We start from the raw sequence: 17419 nt of genomic DNA on the forward strand, positions 1-17419 counted from the left end.
GGCTGTTAGAGAGCCACTGGTAGCAGTCCCGCTCAGCCATTGGTTGACCTCGCAGGGGACCCCACCCCCACCCCTTTCAAGGTCCGCTAGCTTTGCGATTAAAGTCATTATTTCCTGCCCCAACAACTTGCCTCCAGATTTATTGGCCTTTTGTGCAGCAAGCAGCGCGAGCTTGGGCTCAATAACACTAATAATGGAAAACATAATTCACCAACCACATTAATTCCTCTCCTCAGAAGCAACCACTCTCAACTTTTTGAGCTTTTTTTTTTTTTTTGCGGTATGTGGGCCTCTCACTGTTGTGGCCTCTCCCATTGCAGAGCACAGGCTCCGGATGCACAGGCTCAGCGGCCATGGCTCACGGGCCCAGCCACTCCGTGGCATGTGGATCTTCCCAGACCGGGGCATGAACCCGTGTCCCCTGCATCGGCAGGCGGACTCTCAACCACTGCACCACCAGGGAAGCCCTTTTAGAGCTTTTTAAAGCATTTACCATTATATTCCTAAATAATATTTTATTGCTATTTTAATTTTAAACATTATTTATTAAGATGGAGGAAGACATATTTCCTTTACTGGATTGTAAAACGCTGTTCTCAATTGGGCTGTCCAGGACAAGGTCTTGTGAGCTCTGATGGAGACTTTTACTTTGTCCGGCTTGCTCACTTTCAGGAGGTTTTTTATTTCACTCATTCTCCCCTCCCCCCAACACACAGTTGTAGAGATGACTAATATCCTCTTACATAATGTCTTTGTAAAGAACAAAATCAATCCCAAATATTTCCGTTTGTTAAGAACAGTTTCTACTTTCTCTAAGTTGACCCCTAGGACATTTAAAGCAAAATTTTTGTACTTAAAAAAAATGTTTAGTTTTGCATCTGATACCTTTTTCTTCCTTTGACTAACTGATCTTTTAGCAAGCTCTTGGATTGTGGCAATTGTTAACATTGGTGGGTGTTTTCAATTTTTAAAAAAAATATTTGGCTGCGCCTGGTCTTAGTTGCAGCATGCGGGATCTTCGTTGCCACATGTGGGATCTTTAGTTGGAGCATGCGAACTCTTAGTTGCAGCATGTGGGATCTAGTTCCCTGACCAGGGATCAAACCTGGGCCCCCTGCATTGGGAGGGCAGAGTCCTAGCCACTGGACCACCAGGGAAGTCCTGATATTTTTAATTTTTAATTGTTCTACCCTTCAGATATATGCTAAGAGGGTTAGTTTACACCAGGGATTGACAAACCATGAGGCGCCAAATCCAACCTGCCACCTGATTTTGTATGGCCAGAGAGTTAAGAATGATTTTTATATTTTTAAGTGATTGAAAACATAAAAACTTTTGTGATACATTAAAATTATATGAAATTTATATTTTGACATCCATGAAGCTTGGTTGTAACACAAGCAAACTCATTTTTATACTGGGCAATACAATACAGAGTTATACAATGGAAGAGTTGAGTAGTTGTGACAGACTCTATAGCCCATAAAGCCTAAAATATTTACTATCTGATCCTTTACGGACAAAGTTTGCTGACCCCAGTTTACACTATTTGCAGGGTCCATCATGAAAAGGGGTGTTCAGATTGGACAAATTATTATAAATCTACCAAGAGTTTTGTGTTCTTTGTGGGAAAACTTGCTCTTTTTTCAGGAAAGGTACCTCAACCGGCAGATCTCAAATCGCACTGTGTAATGAGAAGTCACAATAACAAGGCGCTAAGATACCTGCACAATATTGAAAACAGCTGTTTTTATTGTGGGCAAAACCACATGTGGAAATATGTCCTCTGGCAGGCAAGTCTGAGACTATGGGTGATGGAGAAGCCAGCGCCCCCTCCCTGCTGGTCTTTGGAGTGGCGGTGGGGAGAAGCATAGCCAGGGGCTCTTGGATGGGAACTGGGAGGCAGGCTCTGCCACTTGTGGAGCAGAGGCCAGAGACAGCCAGGAGGAGCCCCCTATGAGGGAACTCCCAGCAATCTGTCCTTTCTCTATTGCGTGTGTTTTTGACTTTTCCTCCTTTCCTGTGTCATTTGGTGTCACCCTTGTATGCCAGAGGCTAAACAGCTTCAGGAACCAGACTGCGTGGGCTTGGATTTCAACTCTTCCATATATTAGTTTTGTAATTTGGGGTGGGTTCCATAAGCCTGCCTACTGTGATCTATAGCAATGTGAGAAATAACAAAATGATTTGTTTTAAGCCACCTAGTTTTTAGGTGGCTTGTTGCACAGCAATAGATAACCTAAACACTCCTTTAACAATGCCTTTGAAAAAGCATTTATCCAGTTTTGCTTCCATTTTAGTCTCCCTGCCTTATTAAAATGCCATGTCCTCTATTTTATCCTCCATATTGATTTCAGTCATCTTTATAAAATGTTATTTCTCCAATGTTTAAACCCTTCAAATTGTCTCACCTCATTTTGAGTAAAACAAAAACTCCTTCCCATTCTATACCTATGTGATGTCTCTCTTATCTCCCTTCTCTATCCCCCCAGACTGCCTTTGCATCCTATGCTCCAGGCATATGGAACCTTTGCCACCACTGAACATTGTGATCTTTCTACACCTCTGTGCCTTTGCACATGGTATTTCTTCTCCCTAAGATATCCTCTCCCCTCCTGCCCTCATCAAACACCTCAGGGATTACCTCCTGTAAGCCCTTCTCGAAAATCTCCATTCTCAGGCTGAGTTAGATGCCCTTCCTTTGTATATGCCTTTATCACATCACATATTCAGCATTGGAATCATTTTTTTCAATTCTCCTGAGTATATAGCTACTACTATTCTAGAGGTATCACAGAGATGGTAATTCCTTATACCTAATTTATATCTTAGGGCTTAGTCCTCTGGGGGGAGGAAGGGCACTCCCTCAGTTAGAAGGGCTGTTCTAAACTACAAATTCTTTTGAGAACAAGAATTACTATCTTTATTACTAGCATAGGAGCTAGTTTGTGCTCATTCATTAAATAAGAATATGTGAACAGTTACTGTCTTCAACGGAGCTCAAAGGAAAAATACAGAAATAATCCAAAAAAAGGTTTTAATTTCTGAGAACAAACACCTAAGTTTTGCAAGATGTGGTCTCTGTCACATCTTAACCAATTTCTGTGTTCTATGGTGTCTGGTACATAGTAAGCACCCAATCATTTGTGGACTTGTCTATTCCCTTTACTGTTTAAATAATCTCCATCTTGAGCTATACTGAAACAGGCTTTGCAGTGCCACTCAGTGACAAAAAACAGGTCTGGAGTCCCAGCCCTGAGTACTACTAGTTTAAACGACCAAGAAGATAAAAACTGTGAGGGTCTGTCAAACACTTTGAACTTTGAAAATGGAGGCAGTGATATGAGACTAAGGAATAAAACCTCTATAAAGTTTCAAGAAATGTGTGAGGTTATAAATACAGTGAAACTTTAAATAGGCATCCAACCAAACTTTTATTGGGGTTTTATTGCAATCTACTTTAGGCAATAAGGGGGAAAGTAACCATAAGAACTCCGATCAGATTTTATTCAACAAAGCAGTTTTTCACTAATGCTTAAGGTTAGTGTATAGTCAGCTCAGCTTCCAGTATCAACTTGAGTACCTTGTCATGGAGATTTATGCCAGAATGACAACACTAAGTCATTGCAAGAAGCTAAATCATCTAAAATTAAACCATATTTTATATATAATTTTTAGGATGGTATATTAATACTCTACAATAAATAAGGATTTTTAAAAAGTGTTGCTTAGCCGTTGTTGAACTAAATTCAATTATTAGCTTATCCTTTAAGTACTCCAGTTAATAAAGGTTTGATTGTACTTCAAGAACTCTGACTTTTCCAAAAATAAAAAATTAGTTCTTATTTGTTAGGACAAAAATTAAGCTTAAAAGCACATTCACACTTGTCCTTAAAAGCACATTCACATCATATACGAGATAACTTTCTCATGCCTGGAAACATGGCTTATATGGCAAAAAGTCATATGCAAAGAACAACTAAAGGATAATCCTCCCATGTCCACATCCTCCAAAAAGCCACACTTGGCCTCAGTGTAAAAGTTATATTTTATTGCCATGCTACAAAACGTATGAAGTTGGCACTGACAGGGAGAAATAGAGAACAAGGGTGGGGAGGGCTAGAGGGCGAAAGATGTTGTTACATATACAACAAGGTTTAATCAACAGTGGTAAATTTTGCCAATATTAAAAATGCAAACCAAAATTTAAAATGCTGATATGAAACAGCATTAAAATACAATTTATGCATATTACTGTATCACTTATGTCTTTTATTAGAGAAATATGGAATGCTTATAAATGAAATTAACTATAGGGGGTAAAATTCATATTTCATTTACAATTTGGCAATGTTAGACAATTTTTTAGTCCCACTGTTAGACAATTTTTTATAAAAGACAAAATTAAAAATCTAATAAGCTACCTTTATACAAAGTTGCTATATTTATGCCTTTACGTAGGAAAAAAACATTTATAATGCAAATTAGGACATACATAATCTTACAATATTATACAATGTAATGAAAATAAAAACATAACACAAAATTTGTCCTTTATAAAATGTGTATTTTGCATTTACCAATGCAAATGTGGCACACTGGTGACTACTGTACTATTAATGCCAGTCCGTTTCCATGCTGTTATTGTCCAATTGTCATAGAACTGCAATTGTAATGATGCTACAAAAGAATTGTGTTACACCAAAAAAGAAAAAAAAGAGGATGGGGAAAAGGGACGTAAAGAACAGGAAAAATAGGGTGCTGGTTTGGGCAGAGTATATTGTGGTATGTCATAAAATATTTGTTAATTTTTCAAGCCAAAAACATTTCCTATACATTCTGTGATTTTGTACCAATGCCTTTATTCAAATTTGGCAAACATCAGGGAAAAGGTAATTTAGTACCATACACCTCACATATCAGAGATTAGAAAGAGATGCCAATACATCAGTTACTTCTGAATGTTGTCTCTGATGGTATGTCTATTTCAAGGATATATATATATATATATAGATATATATATATGTATATACAAATATACATATATATATTTATACACACACACTACACATTGCACAAAACACTTGGACATTATGGGTTAGGAACAGCACAAGGGGAAATGGGATGTATTTTTTAGCTTGTTAAGACCTTTACCTTGAGGCAAAAATATGGTGGCACATTATTGGGAAATTATGAAAACATAAGGCCCCTGTCCCATTTTTAATAGAACATTATTGAGGTACATTTTTATACTTTGCGCCACAGATTTTTTTTGGTGGGGGGGGGATACACAAACACTAGCTTGACTCACAACACTGAACTGTGGGGTCAACATTAATATCTGTAAAAACAAAGACTGCTTGGCAAATTTTCTGAAGTCCAAAATGTGATCTATTCTGGATATACTGAGAAGTGAAAAGCTTTTTGCTGAGTCTTCAAAAGTAAAGTGCATATCTCATCACTCCACAGCAGCAGTAAATAAAAGGAACTATTTGCCAATCTTCCTGGAGGGAGGGAAGGCACCATATTTTCATTTTGAAAGGAAGATGAACCTGGGAAATAAAACACACTAAGAAAAAACACATGTAATACCCATATCAGTTTCCAGCCCTGGTCTGGGATAAAAGCTGTTACGATCTATATGGATAAAACAGGATTCTATTGGGGAAAAGCGTATGATCAATGACTATATTTCCAAAACCAAAAAGTGGGATCACATGATCTATCAACAGAACAGAATATCTAAAATTAGGTCTGTCTCAGAAAATCTGAAACATATGGCCACAATTATATCCCAATAAAATATCTCATTCTAAAACGCACCCAGTAATTGGTACAATTCTTCCAGGACAGAGCTTAATGCCCATTACTAGACTACTGCAGAGGACAAATAGTGTTCTATGTTATTTTTAATTAAATAGGAACACAGGTGATTTCCAGAGACATTTAGAAATTAATACCAGTTGTATACATCTTCCCTAATACTCGTAGTACCTAAAACTCAAATTCTTAGCAGACAAATTGGTCCCATTTTCATTTTTAAAGCACACAGTATTGAAAGAATAAACTGCAATGGTTATATTATAGTTGCTTAAAAAATATAAAAACTAATCAGAATCTGGAAGGAAAAATGAAAAGGCTGAGGAAAAGTAAGAAAAGAAAGTATCCAACCTCCAAAATGAGTAAATAGGTCAGCCCTTTCGTTTGGAGGTTAACGTTCTGTCTTGACTGCTTGTTTCGGAGAAAACCATGTGCACTGGTTCCATCATAACTCTTATTCCACATTACAAAAATCATCACATAAATTTGGCACAATTAGCAATCTACTCAGAATAAAGCATAAATGGAACAATACATTAAAATGGAAACTGCATACCTATACCACTGCTCTCTTTTTAGAGAACAGTGAACACTTTGGTAAGCACCAAATTCACAGAAAAGAAAGAAAATTCTGCTATGCACATAAACCAGTGGCACTAAAAATGATAAAGACATCTTTAATAATTTATTTTCTTTAAAATGGTCCCACCCTATTATTTTGCTAATCCATTCACTGTCCTATAATTAGGTCATTTATGGAACAGATTGGATACTATATGACTGAAAGTTTTCATGCTAAATTAACCTTAGTTACATCTGGTAGATCCAGACCAAAATCTCAAATTTCCTCATATTTAGAGGAGACAGTGACGTATTTTGCAAGGATATCTAACCTTCTTTCCACTCTACCTGCTCTTATCTTCTCTAGGATTTGGGAAACTGGAAAATTCTTGATTTTCCAAGAGCTAGACATATGGACTCTCATCAGTTTATATAAACTTCAATTCATTTTCAATCCTGAATTATGACACAATGTCATTGCTATAAGACTTCCACTGTACCTGCTATGCTGGCAACAATTTTAACATTCTATTAAAATCAAGGGATAACCCAAGATCCAGCTATGAGTGAAAGGACAGCAGAGCTGAGGAGCACGACAGTGGGCAAAGTACAACTGCAGCCATGTGACTGAGGGGATCACTGCTAAAGTGCTGGGAGAGTGCCCACAGAGAAAACACAGTACCTTTAGGGAAATTTGCATGTTAAAAGTAGCTTCCTTTTTTTTTTTTCTTCTCAGCTGCTTAAGAGATCACCTATGAACACAAGTGAAATTTAAAATTGTGAGAATGCTTTTATCAACTTGAAAAGTAAACGGCATATAAATAAATACTGGACAAGGGCAACCCTGTTATAGGATAACAGTAAGTTCCAAATGAACCTTCAAAACCACAATTTGACAAAAATGCAAACTAAACAACAATGAACACATAATCCAATTTCAAAACTATATACAAACTCAAACATCCTAAATTGAAAAAGACATGAAGCAACAAAATTAGACATCCCAAACACCAAAGGAAAAACTTGAAGGTAAATGGCAATCTAATGGCACAAATGCCTCCAGAAAACAATGTTACTGTCTGTTAATAATCTGTAGGAGAGAAACTTTCAAGAGATCATGGTTCAGATTTTCAAATGTTTTTGGATAAAGTGACCTGAGACTGATTCTTGAGCCTATGTATACTTCTAAGATATCTGGGCATGCCTTTCAAATGACACCATGAGATGAGTAAAGAGAAAACCTCTTCTCTTTCCTGCCTTTCAACACACCAACAGCAAACCATGTTCACGAACGTAGGGCTCTTTCTAGAAACGCTGAAGGCTAAGGAACTGACTGGTACATAGGAGGTGTGGTACTTCTATTTCCATACATATGTCCTGGCTCAAGTCAAAAAGCCTACAATTAATGAAATAAAGGATTCCTCATGTTACATGCTGGAGGTCACATACCATGAATAGTAAATCTACAAATAGTACTTTCAAAGCCTAGAGTTATCTGTTAGCAATGCACATTATCAAGAGGCTTTATAATATGCTTTAAATGCCAACCATGACTTAGACGTGAATGATATGCATGAGTCCAGAATCTTAATAAAAATTGACCAGCATGTCACTCACTTCAATTCTCATTTTAAATAGGCACTGTGAAAATGGGAATGCTGCTGTACAGTAATGAGTAGTATAGAATGAAATTAGTGTTCTTTTATGAGTACCTGCTCTACATTTTAATTTCCCTTTAAAGAAGCACATGAAATAGTCAGAAAAAAATTTTTTATCAGTCTATAAAAGGAGTTAGTGTTTAGAAATAAAAATGAAGCACTTGCATCTTCATTTTTTAAAACTTCACAAAGGTGCAAACAATGTAATGGTTTCTGGGCTCACATGGGCAGATCAGTACTATTGTGTCTAGTTTTCCTAGATGTACCATCGTCTCGTGGCAGTGCTTTCTGCAGATTTGACATAGCAGCAGTTCTCTCGATGTCTATCACAGCATACAGCTCTGTGCGTCTGGTAGGGGTCTGTGGAAGGGGAGTGGTAGGCGTTTTTGGAGTCTGAGGGTTGTCAGAGTCACTGCCACCTTCCAAGTCAACCTGTATGTAATTGAGCTGCCTGTGTTCTAAACTTGGGCGTCTGATATCAAAGTTAAAGACTGTCGGTGTACAGTCCCGACGCCTTGAATATTCTATTTTGTGAGCACTTGCCGGCACTGTTACATTCTCTGTATTTACATAGTTATGCATTGGATCAAGATTATTATGGTAGCCATTTAGAGATGGGGTCTTTGGTCCTAAATTGTCATCTTCATCCCTACTTAGCTTGCGGGCTTCCCAAACAGGAGGCAAAGATGGTAGATTTTCGTAGTTTAACAATGCAGTTCTTCTCTGAGCTGAGTTGTTGATATTCTGGGTATCTGAGGTACTGGTGGACGGCAGACGACCTCTCCTGAGCCCTGACGCACTGGGGAGAGATAGCCCATTCAGATTTTCATACACCAGTTTGTTAACAGAGGGCGCGTCTCTTCGTTCATCACTGTCATAGCCAGTGTCCCATTCCGTGTTATTCGCACCACTTCCGCTGACTTGATCTCTTCCAAGTTGTTCCAGTTTCTCTTTTTCCATTAATTGCTTTTGAACTGGGGTTGGTCCTAAGACAAACTTGACTCCTTCAGGTTCAAGAAGAATCTGAGGGTCCCTGTCCTCAATATTACTTGGTTCTTCTTTTGGTGTGTTGCTTTCAGCATTAGAAACCCTCGCCTCCAATGGGACATGCACACTTGCGCGGTTTTTCCGTTCTTCTTGTACACCTGTAGTGTTGACATAGGTATGTACCTAAAACAAAAGAGGAAAGTGAATCAGTAAACTTGCTTTAAAAAGAAAAAAAAAGAACAAAAAAATTTGCCTGACTATATCAATTAATTTTATTAACTTTCTAAGTATATTCTTACTTCAAAGCTTTTGTGCCTGTTTTTTTAACCAACAAAAAGGTTGGGGGGAGGTGGGAGAAATGTAGAAATGTCTTCCTAGCTTGATAAAAGAATAACTGCTTTAAAGTACATGTGATGGGGCTTCCCTGGTAGCACAGTGGTTGAGAGTCCGCCTGCCGATGCAGGGGACAGGGGTTCGTGTCCCTGTCCGGGAAGATCCCACATGCTGCGGAGCGGCGGGGCCCATGAGCCATGGCCGCTGAGCCTGTACGTCCGGAGCCTGTGCTCCGCAACGGGAGAGACCACAACAGTGAGAGGCCCGCCTACCGCAAAAACAAAACAAAACAAAACAAAATACATGTGATGGTGAAACATGATGAGCATTCTGTAGAAAAAATTAAAACTCATGAACAAATGGGGATTATTACTTTGATGTTGTTCTAAAATTCTCATCAATGCATTAAAACCTGATTTAGAAATAGGAAATAACAAGTATTAAAAAGGAAGAGAGAAATTTATCATAATTTATAGATGATCTGACTACACAAAGAGACAGACCCTACTAGATTCAATAAGAGTTCTGTAAAATGCATAGATATAAAATAGATACCAGGAAATTAATGCTACTTAGAAAAGTTTGTGGTATTTTGCCAGGGGGACAATATAAAAAAAGTTCAGAAGTCTATACATAAAATTTGAAAACCTCAAAAATAAAATTCAAAACTAAGGGAAATTTAATTATAGTAAATAAGAACTCATTTAACAAGAACACAAACAAATGGATTTCAAAACAGTAAAAATTTCTTCATGATAAACAACCATATTGTTGACAAAAGATAAGTATAACTAAGTAATACATAGACAATGTTAACCAGCTAACTTCATTCCTAAAATGAAAATATAATAGTCAGGAATATTAAATTGCTCTGTTAAAACACCGACAACAAAATCTGCCTTATTGCTAGTAGTCCACTAACTATAAAAACTGTAACATAAAAAGCTTTCATTGGAGGTTACTGTAACTGAATTGGCCATTGGTTATGTCCATCTTTATCTATAGATGCACCTCTCCTGTGAACCCACAAACTTACTGTAATGCTAAGTTTCCCTCAACACCTATATATATTTGGGTATATGACAGAAAATACATGCTATTTCCTCTGAGTCTTCACTACAAAAGTCATAAACAAATAGTGACAGCTAAAATTCAAACTAAAACCTTCAAGTGTTAGCACAATAACACTCTAACCCCACACAATATGTTAGACAGTAGGACATGCTCACTTGTTCCTCAGCCACAAGCAAGGGATGTGTAGACTCTTCACCTACTGAAGGCAGGCGTGCACTTCCCACAGAAGGATGTCTGCTTGAAGGATGGGATGAAGCGTCTCCAAATGAGGGGTATCGGGGATATCCATTAGGTAAGTTCTGAGCAGCAAACCCTGGAGCTGAGTTTTTGTTTGTTTATTGGTTTAAGAAAGGATACAGGGGTAGGGCACAGAGAATAAAAATGAATGAGAATACAATCAGCACTGAGAGGTTTAAGGAAGGTGTTTCTGGCAAGACATATGAGAAACCGGAGCAAAACAGCATTACCACCTCCACTCTAACTTTCCACTCACATTTTAAATAATATGAAACATTTAATGTTTTCATATTTAAAATATGTAAAATGTTTATAATTATAGCTAACAGTTTTTTAAAACTGTTTATAGTTTATAATAGAAGAAGGAAAATGGACACTTACTTGTAGGTGTTCGAGGTGTTCTGGGGACTTCCAATTCTGTCTGATGATTATTCCTTTCAACAACTGGCTCCTCCACTACATTTATACTATTATTCTGCATAATCTCTTGCAACATATTAAATAATTCTTCTGCGCGAGCACACTTAAAGGCAAAGATTCCTACAAATACAAACCAGAAGAAAAAAATGGTCACTGCATCTTTAAAAAAGACACAGGAGCACCTGTCGAAGAACAAACTTGTAAAGTAAGCATTCCATGCACCAACAGCAAGAAAAGGCTTTAAAATAAATGTCTGATAAATTAATTATATTCCCTGTTTCAAAACATAAACCCAAAAGTTCACAGAATAATTTTCATTTGTCCATGGGTGATGGTTCAAAATAAGGAAGACAAAAACAAGATTTGCAAACTTACTCTAGTCTGCTTTTTAACAGCAGGGGGAGCCCAACTTACCATTACCAAGGGAATTCTTTATCACTTGACAGGCCCTTGTTCTGTGGTTTACAATCATTACCTCGTTTAATTATTGGATTACCGTTGCCCTCTGATACAGAAGAAATTTGATGCGACAGAGGTCATGCAACTTGCCCAAGGACTTTCAAGAAATAGGTAGCAAAAAATAAAAGTACGTTCTGTTTGACTCCAAAGTTTAGGTTCTTTTCCCAGAGTTACAACAGTGAAGACATAGAGGCAATTTACTGGGACTAATCATTTACTTACTGCAAATCTTAAATTTAATATAAGCCAAAATTCTGGACATAGAAAACATGCTTAATAAATGCTTGATAAATGAATACATAGTGTATTATGTCTCTCTCTTTTTTTTTTTTTTGCAGTACGTGGGCCTCTCACTGCTGTGGCCTCTCCCGTTGCGGAGCACAGGCTCCGGACGCACAGGCTCAGTGGCCATGGCTCATGGGCCCAGCCGCTCCGCGGCATGTGGGATCTTCCTGGACCGGGGCACAAATCTGTGTCCCCTGCATCGGCAGGCGGACTCTCAATCATTGTGCCACCAGGGAAGCCCGATGTCTCTTTTTTAAATAATCCACTTATTTGATAATTTTTTTATTCTGGATAAAAGTTAAACATTACATATAGAAAAACTGAATTATAGAATGATATTTCAAATATGATAATGTTTGGAGAAAAAAAAAATAAAGGCTCTACCTACCTTGTCCAGTTTGACACCTTCGACCACTTTCAAAAGAAAAGAGATTTGAATCATAGCCATAGCGTCGGAGGCAGAGGTAGTGCCATTTTACCGAGTCACGTTTGCGAGTGTATAAAATAAGTTCCGTGTCTGTAAGTTCCATTATGCCAGAACCTAACTCATTCCCATCATCATCCACATTAATGACCTAAAAAAGAAAGTTTAATTAGTGCTAACTTAATGCTCCCACTTGACAGTTATGCACATATTTCACTAATTTGTCAGGAAAATGTACTATTGCTTATTGGTTCAGTTATTGGCTCCTTTGTTAGTTCATTCAACAACCAATTGTGTGTTTAGGGCATGGACTATGTAGCAGTGTAATACCCAGTTCATATCCACAAAGAACTCACATTCCCACTGAGGAGATAAGATATACAAACACGAAAAACACCACAAAACTGTAAATGCTTAACTAACAATGGAGTGCAACAGAGGCTGCGAAATGCAGGAACTGTGGCGGAGGGTTGTTGGAGAAGCCTTCACCTAAGAAGAGGAGGGACTTTAGCTGGGCCTTGGGTATAATTAAATTTAGACAGGAAATAAAGTTAAAAAAGAGAACTGGTGGGTCAGGAGTTAGGGGGCACATCCTGAAGATGCAGTGCTACAGCAGAGACAAAGAAGGTATGTTTCAGAGAGATCAGGACAGGACTGGCATTGAGTTCAGGTAAGGGAAGGCTTTGCACTGCTCAGTTTCAGAAAATGGCCAGAGACTATAAAGAACAGATAACACTTAGGGAGAATTTACTATACCCCTGGGTTGGGCAAAGTGCTTTACTTGTGTTTTTGTCATTTAATACTGATCCTAAACTGCAGGTAACAGTATTTTCTCCACTGCACACAAATCAACAAAAACTTAGTGATAATGTAGCCTGCCAAAGGTAACAGAGCTATGAAGCAAGAGGGCTGTGACTTACACCTAGGTTTGTGTGATCCAGTGGCTATGATTTACAGCAGAATGAGGTCACAATATGAGAGATTAATGACTGTGGATGAGTAAGGAATGGAGCACTTAGCATCTAAGTAACAGAATACCACTGAAGTTTTAGAATGATGAAGGAGGAAGATTAATTTGATGTCAACTGCAGGATGCATCACAGAGGTGACTGAAGATAGAGTTCAGTTATGAAATTGTCCAGGCATTAAACAATGACTGGGAGCTGGTGACGGGACTGAAGAGGCACCTATAAAGTGGCATTTTAAAGACAATATTATCAGTAGGTCATTTCAAAGAGGGCTGATGGGACCAAATCCAGGGGCTCTTATCACTGTGACCAAAGATTGAGTTCTTCAGAGGATATAACAGTCACTCATTAGTGCTATGTTTTCCTGATGGAGATACAAGATTTAGGCACTCATATCCATGATTGGTGATGTTGAAAGGTAAAAATAAACGTAAATGTCTTCCAAGTTAAAAAAAAAAAAAAAGACAGTATTATCAGAATTGTGTGGCTCTAACTGGATATGGAAGACCAAAGGAAAAGGAAAAGAGGATTTCACACTGTCAGTAAGAAATGTTGTCATCACTTGTTAAAACAAGAAAAGGCAGAATGGACAAAAAACGAAAATAAAAGGGTCTGAATACAAAAGTGAGGAAATAATAAGACATGTTAATTAAGTGAAGTAAAAGAAGAGCATCCAGGTAGGCAGTGAGAGCTACATCTCAACCAGTTTTTACTGACCTTAAACTTGTTCCGATGGTTATCTGGGACAGTGTCTTTATCTGGACAGCTACAACAGCTACCCATGGCTTCTTCAGAAGACCATGTGAGCACTACATGAAAGATAATTTGCAAAAAATTATTAGATGTAAGATACAAAAGTCAGAAAAAGACACTAAAAATCATCTAACATAAGCCCTGCGTTATTTTGATGAGGAAAACTAAGCCTAAGGAAATAAATGGCTAGGGCTAGATTTCACACAACTAGTTGGAGAATTTTACTCAGCAACAAGAAGAATAATTCTGTGAGGGAGACTTCACAGAAATCTCAAATTTAATTTGCAAAGGTCTGCCTATTTTAAAATTATCTAAAAGAAACCAATTTAAGTTCTCATACATAACACTATTAAAATAAAGTCATTCATGGAATTAACCGTTTATGGCTTATTAGGAATTTCAGTCCCTCTTTATTAATAAATTTCCAAAAGGATGCTAGACTTCTGGCTTGGCAAGTATTTTGATTCATACCATGCATTGCAGTATTCTTTACGTATCCCAACAGACAAAATTGGTTAATAAGATACAAAAACAAATCTGGAATAGTTCATTAAGAGAGAAAGACAACTCAAAATTCAAGCTGTAACTTAACACAGAGAATACTGGCAAAACTGAAAGAGTGTGTCTATCTAATCCCTTCCCACAGAAGGTTAGAGATAAGTGGTTACAGTGACATTAAGTGTTGAAGAATACTGCAAGTGAACAAAGGAAAAATTCAAAACTTCACTTACAAATGAGAAAGAATGAGAATGGATGTGACAGTATTTGAAAAAAGGGGGAAAGAAGGAAGCGTAAGAAGCTACTAAACATTAAAAACATAAATCTGATTAAAATTTGCCTAAAATTCTTCAGCAGATCTTCACTACCTTCAGGAAAAAATGCAAAGCTCATCAGTATGACACATGGTCCTTCACAATTTGGTCTCTGTCCACAAAGACAGTCTAATCTCTTCCCTCCTCTCTGCTTTGAGTCCTACCCAGCCATACTAAACAGTTTCCCCAGAGCATCTTGTTCTCTCACACCCTTCCATGCTGCTCCTTTCTCAAGATTCAACTTCAGAGTACAGTGTCTTCAGGAAGCCTTCTCTGACTCCTACCAACTGGGCAAGTTATATTCCTTGTGTACCCCCAATGCACCCTGAGCTTCCCAGTATCACAGCATCTTTCACACTGTTTACTCAGTAAAAACTGTGATAGACTGTTTACCTATCTATCTACTTCCCTCCACTTTGAGCTCCTTCCCAGCAGGGATGGACTTTATTCATTCTTGCATTCCCTGTGCCTAACACAATACCTAGCACACAGGAGGTGCTCTAAGTCTCTTGTGAGCTGAACGAACTGCACTAAAGGAAGATAAAGAATGCTGGCAGGTGTAAGGATTAAGCAGATAAAAAAGGATACTAGTGTATAAACCAAAAGAAGTGACAAGTAAAATAGTAAAGTTAAATTAAGACTCATATTTGGTGGTGTCCTTGCACTGGTGAGAATGGCCATCATTAAAAAGCCTACAAATAATAAATGCTGAAGAGGGTGTGGAGAAAAGGGGACCCTATTGGGAACATAACTTGGCACAGCCGCTATGGAAAACAGTATGGAAGTTCCTTAAAAAACTAAAAAGAGAATTGCCATAAGATCCAGCAATCCCACTCCTGGGCATATATCCAGAGAAAACTCTAATTTGAAAATATACATGTACCCCAATGTTCATAGCAGCTCTATTTACAACAGCCAAGACGTGTAAGCAATCTAAATGTCCACTGACAGATGAATGGATAAAGAAGATGTGGTATATATACATATACAATGGAATACTACTCAGCCATAAAAAAGAATGAAATAATGCCATTTGCAGCAACATGGATGGACCTAGAGATTATCACACTAAATGAGGTAAGTCAGACAGAGAAAGATAAATACCACATGGTATCACTTACATGTGGAATCTAAAATATGATACAAATGAACTTATTTACAAAACAGAACAGACTCACAGACATAGCAAACAAACTTATGGTTACCAAAGGGGAAAAGGGGTAGGGGAGGGATAAATTAGGAGTTTGGGATTAGCAGATACAAACTACTATAAATAGCATAGATAAACAACAAGGTTCTGCTGTTTAGCACAGGGAACTATATTCAATATCTTGTAATAAAACATAATGGAAAAGAATATGAAAAATTATATATATATATATACATATATAACTGAATCACTTTGCTATACACCACAAACTAACACAACATTGTAAATCAACTATACTTCAATTAAAAACGTAAACAAATAAATTTATATAGGGAAAATGTGTGATGACATAAGGATAAATAAAATCTTGTTACATAAAAGAAAAAAAAGATTCATATTTGGTGTCTTAATATGCCAGTTAAGTATCATGGTATAAAGATGACTAAGTCACAGGATGTACCTCTGAAGAGCCATGAATCTAAAGGGAAAAACAGAGATGTCAACAGATAATGCATTATGATAAACCTCATATCAGAATATAAGAAGAGTTCCGTGGGCACAGAGAAAGAAGCAACTAACTTTCTGGGTTAGGAAGGGCAGGAAGCACCATTTGAGCTGGTACTTTAAAAGGTGAGCAGAAACAGTGTGCTAGGCAAAAAACAGAAACAGGCACTTGAGACAAGATAAAAAATTAGGTGCAACGATAAAAGTCATGAAAGGTGGCAATGTATTCAGGAGAAAGTGAGGCATCTAGTACGACTAGAGTGCAGGGTAGGCTGTAACACAAGCATGAGACAAACCATAAAGCATCCTGAACAACAACCTAGGGATCTGGGACTCTAACTAACTTGAAGCTAGCCTGCTTCCAATGTCCCTGTAGTCAAATGGACATGGCACTTATCACATTCTACTGTAATGTTGACCTGTCTCACCGCCCACTACACTGTGATCTCCAAGAAGATAGGAACCGTGTCTTCTGAATTTTCTAGGGCACTAAGCATACTGTTTGACATAGCAGATATTCAATAAATGTTTAATTTTTAAAAATTAGTAAGTGTTTAATAAATTAGAAGATGAGAAGGAGGCCAAAAGAATATTTCAAAAAAATTTTTAAAGCAGACAGATAATTGATAGAAACAAAAAGTCTTCTTGAAATTGCTTATCCAGCCTCACCACTGAATACAAAGAGCTAAATGATTACTACAGTGAGGCTTTTGCCTGAAAAAATAATGCCTCAAGTAAATATTTTTCAACTATTTCTCAAAAGAAGTAGAAAAAGCATTCTTCCGCTTGACACCTTCACAGGCTACCTGTTAAGGCAGCACCTCTGATTTTGTCAGGGATATATGAATGGTGGTACAACCTACCTGGGGGCTCTATTCACATTGAATGCTTCAGTTCAGTGCAAAAATAGTTAATGAAAAGCCTACCATGTGACACGAAATCCTTGTATGCCACTCCAAAGAGAATGAATTTCA

General features: G+C 37.6%; 1 protein-coding gene and 1 non-coding gene across 2 annotated transcripts in view; one reads left to right on the plus strand and one right to left on the minus strand.

Moving 5' to 3' along the window:
• Window positions 1-7112: 7112 nt before the first annotated feature.
• Window positions 7113-17419, minus strand: part of FRS2 (fibroblast growth factor receptor substrate 2) — a 117150-nt gene continuing 106843 nt past the window's right edge. The window contains exons 6-10 of the mRNA XM_065887291.1: window positions 13944-14035; window positions 12223-12409; window positions 11052-11210; window positions 10589-10752; window positions 7113-9209 (exon numbers count right to left, since the gene is read on the minus strand). Of these exons, the coding sequence (XP_065743363.1) occupies window positions 8259-9209; window positions 10589-10752; window positions 11052-11210; window positions 12223-12409; window positions 13944-14009 (1527 nt within the window). The 5' untranslated portion in view covers window positions 14010-14035 and the 3' untranslated portion in view covers window positions 7113-8258. The remainder of the gene's footprint in view (window positions 9210-10588; window positions 10753-11051; window positions 11211-12222; window positions 12410-13943; window positions 14036-17419) is intronic.
• LOC136131641 (small nucleolar RNA SNORA25) lies at window positions 13481-13607 on the plus strand. Its single transcript, XR_010656376.1, has one exon. It is a non-coding gene; the product is annotated as a small nucleolar RNA SNORA25 (small nucleolar RNA).

The sequence above is a fragment of the Phocoena phocoena genome, chromosome 11 (assembly GCF_963924675.1).
Source record: "Phocoena phocoena chromosome 11, mPhoPho1.1, whole genome shotgun sequence".
Taxonomy (NCBI): Eukaryota; Metazoa; Chordata; class Mammalia; order Artiodactyla; family Phocoenidae; genus Phocoena; species Phocoena phocoena.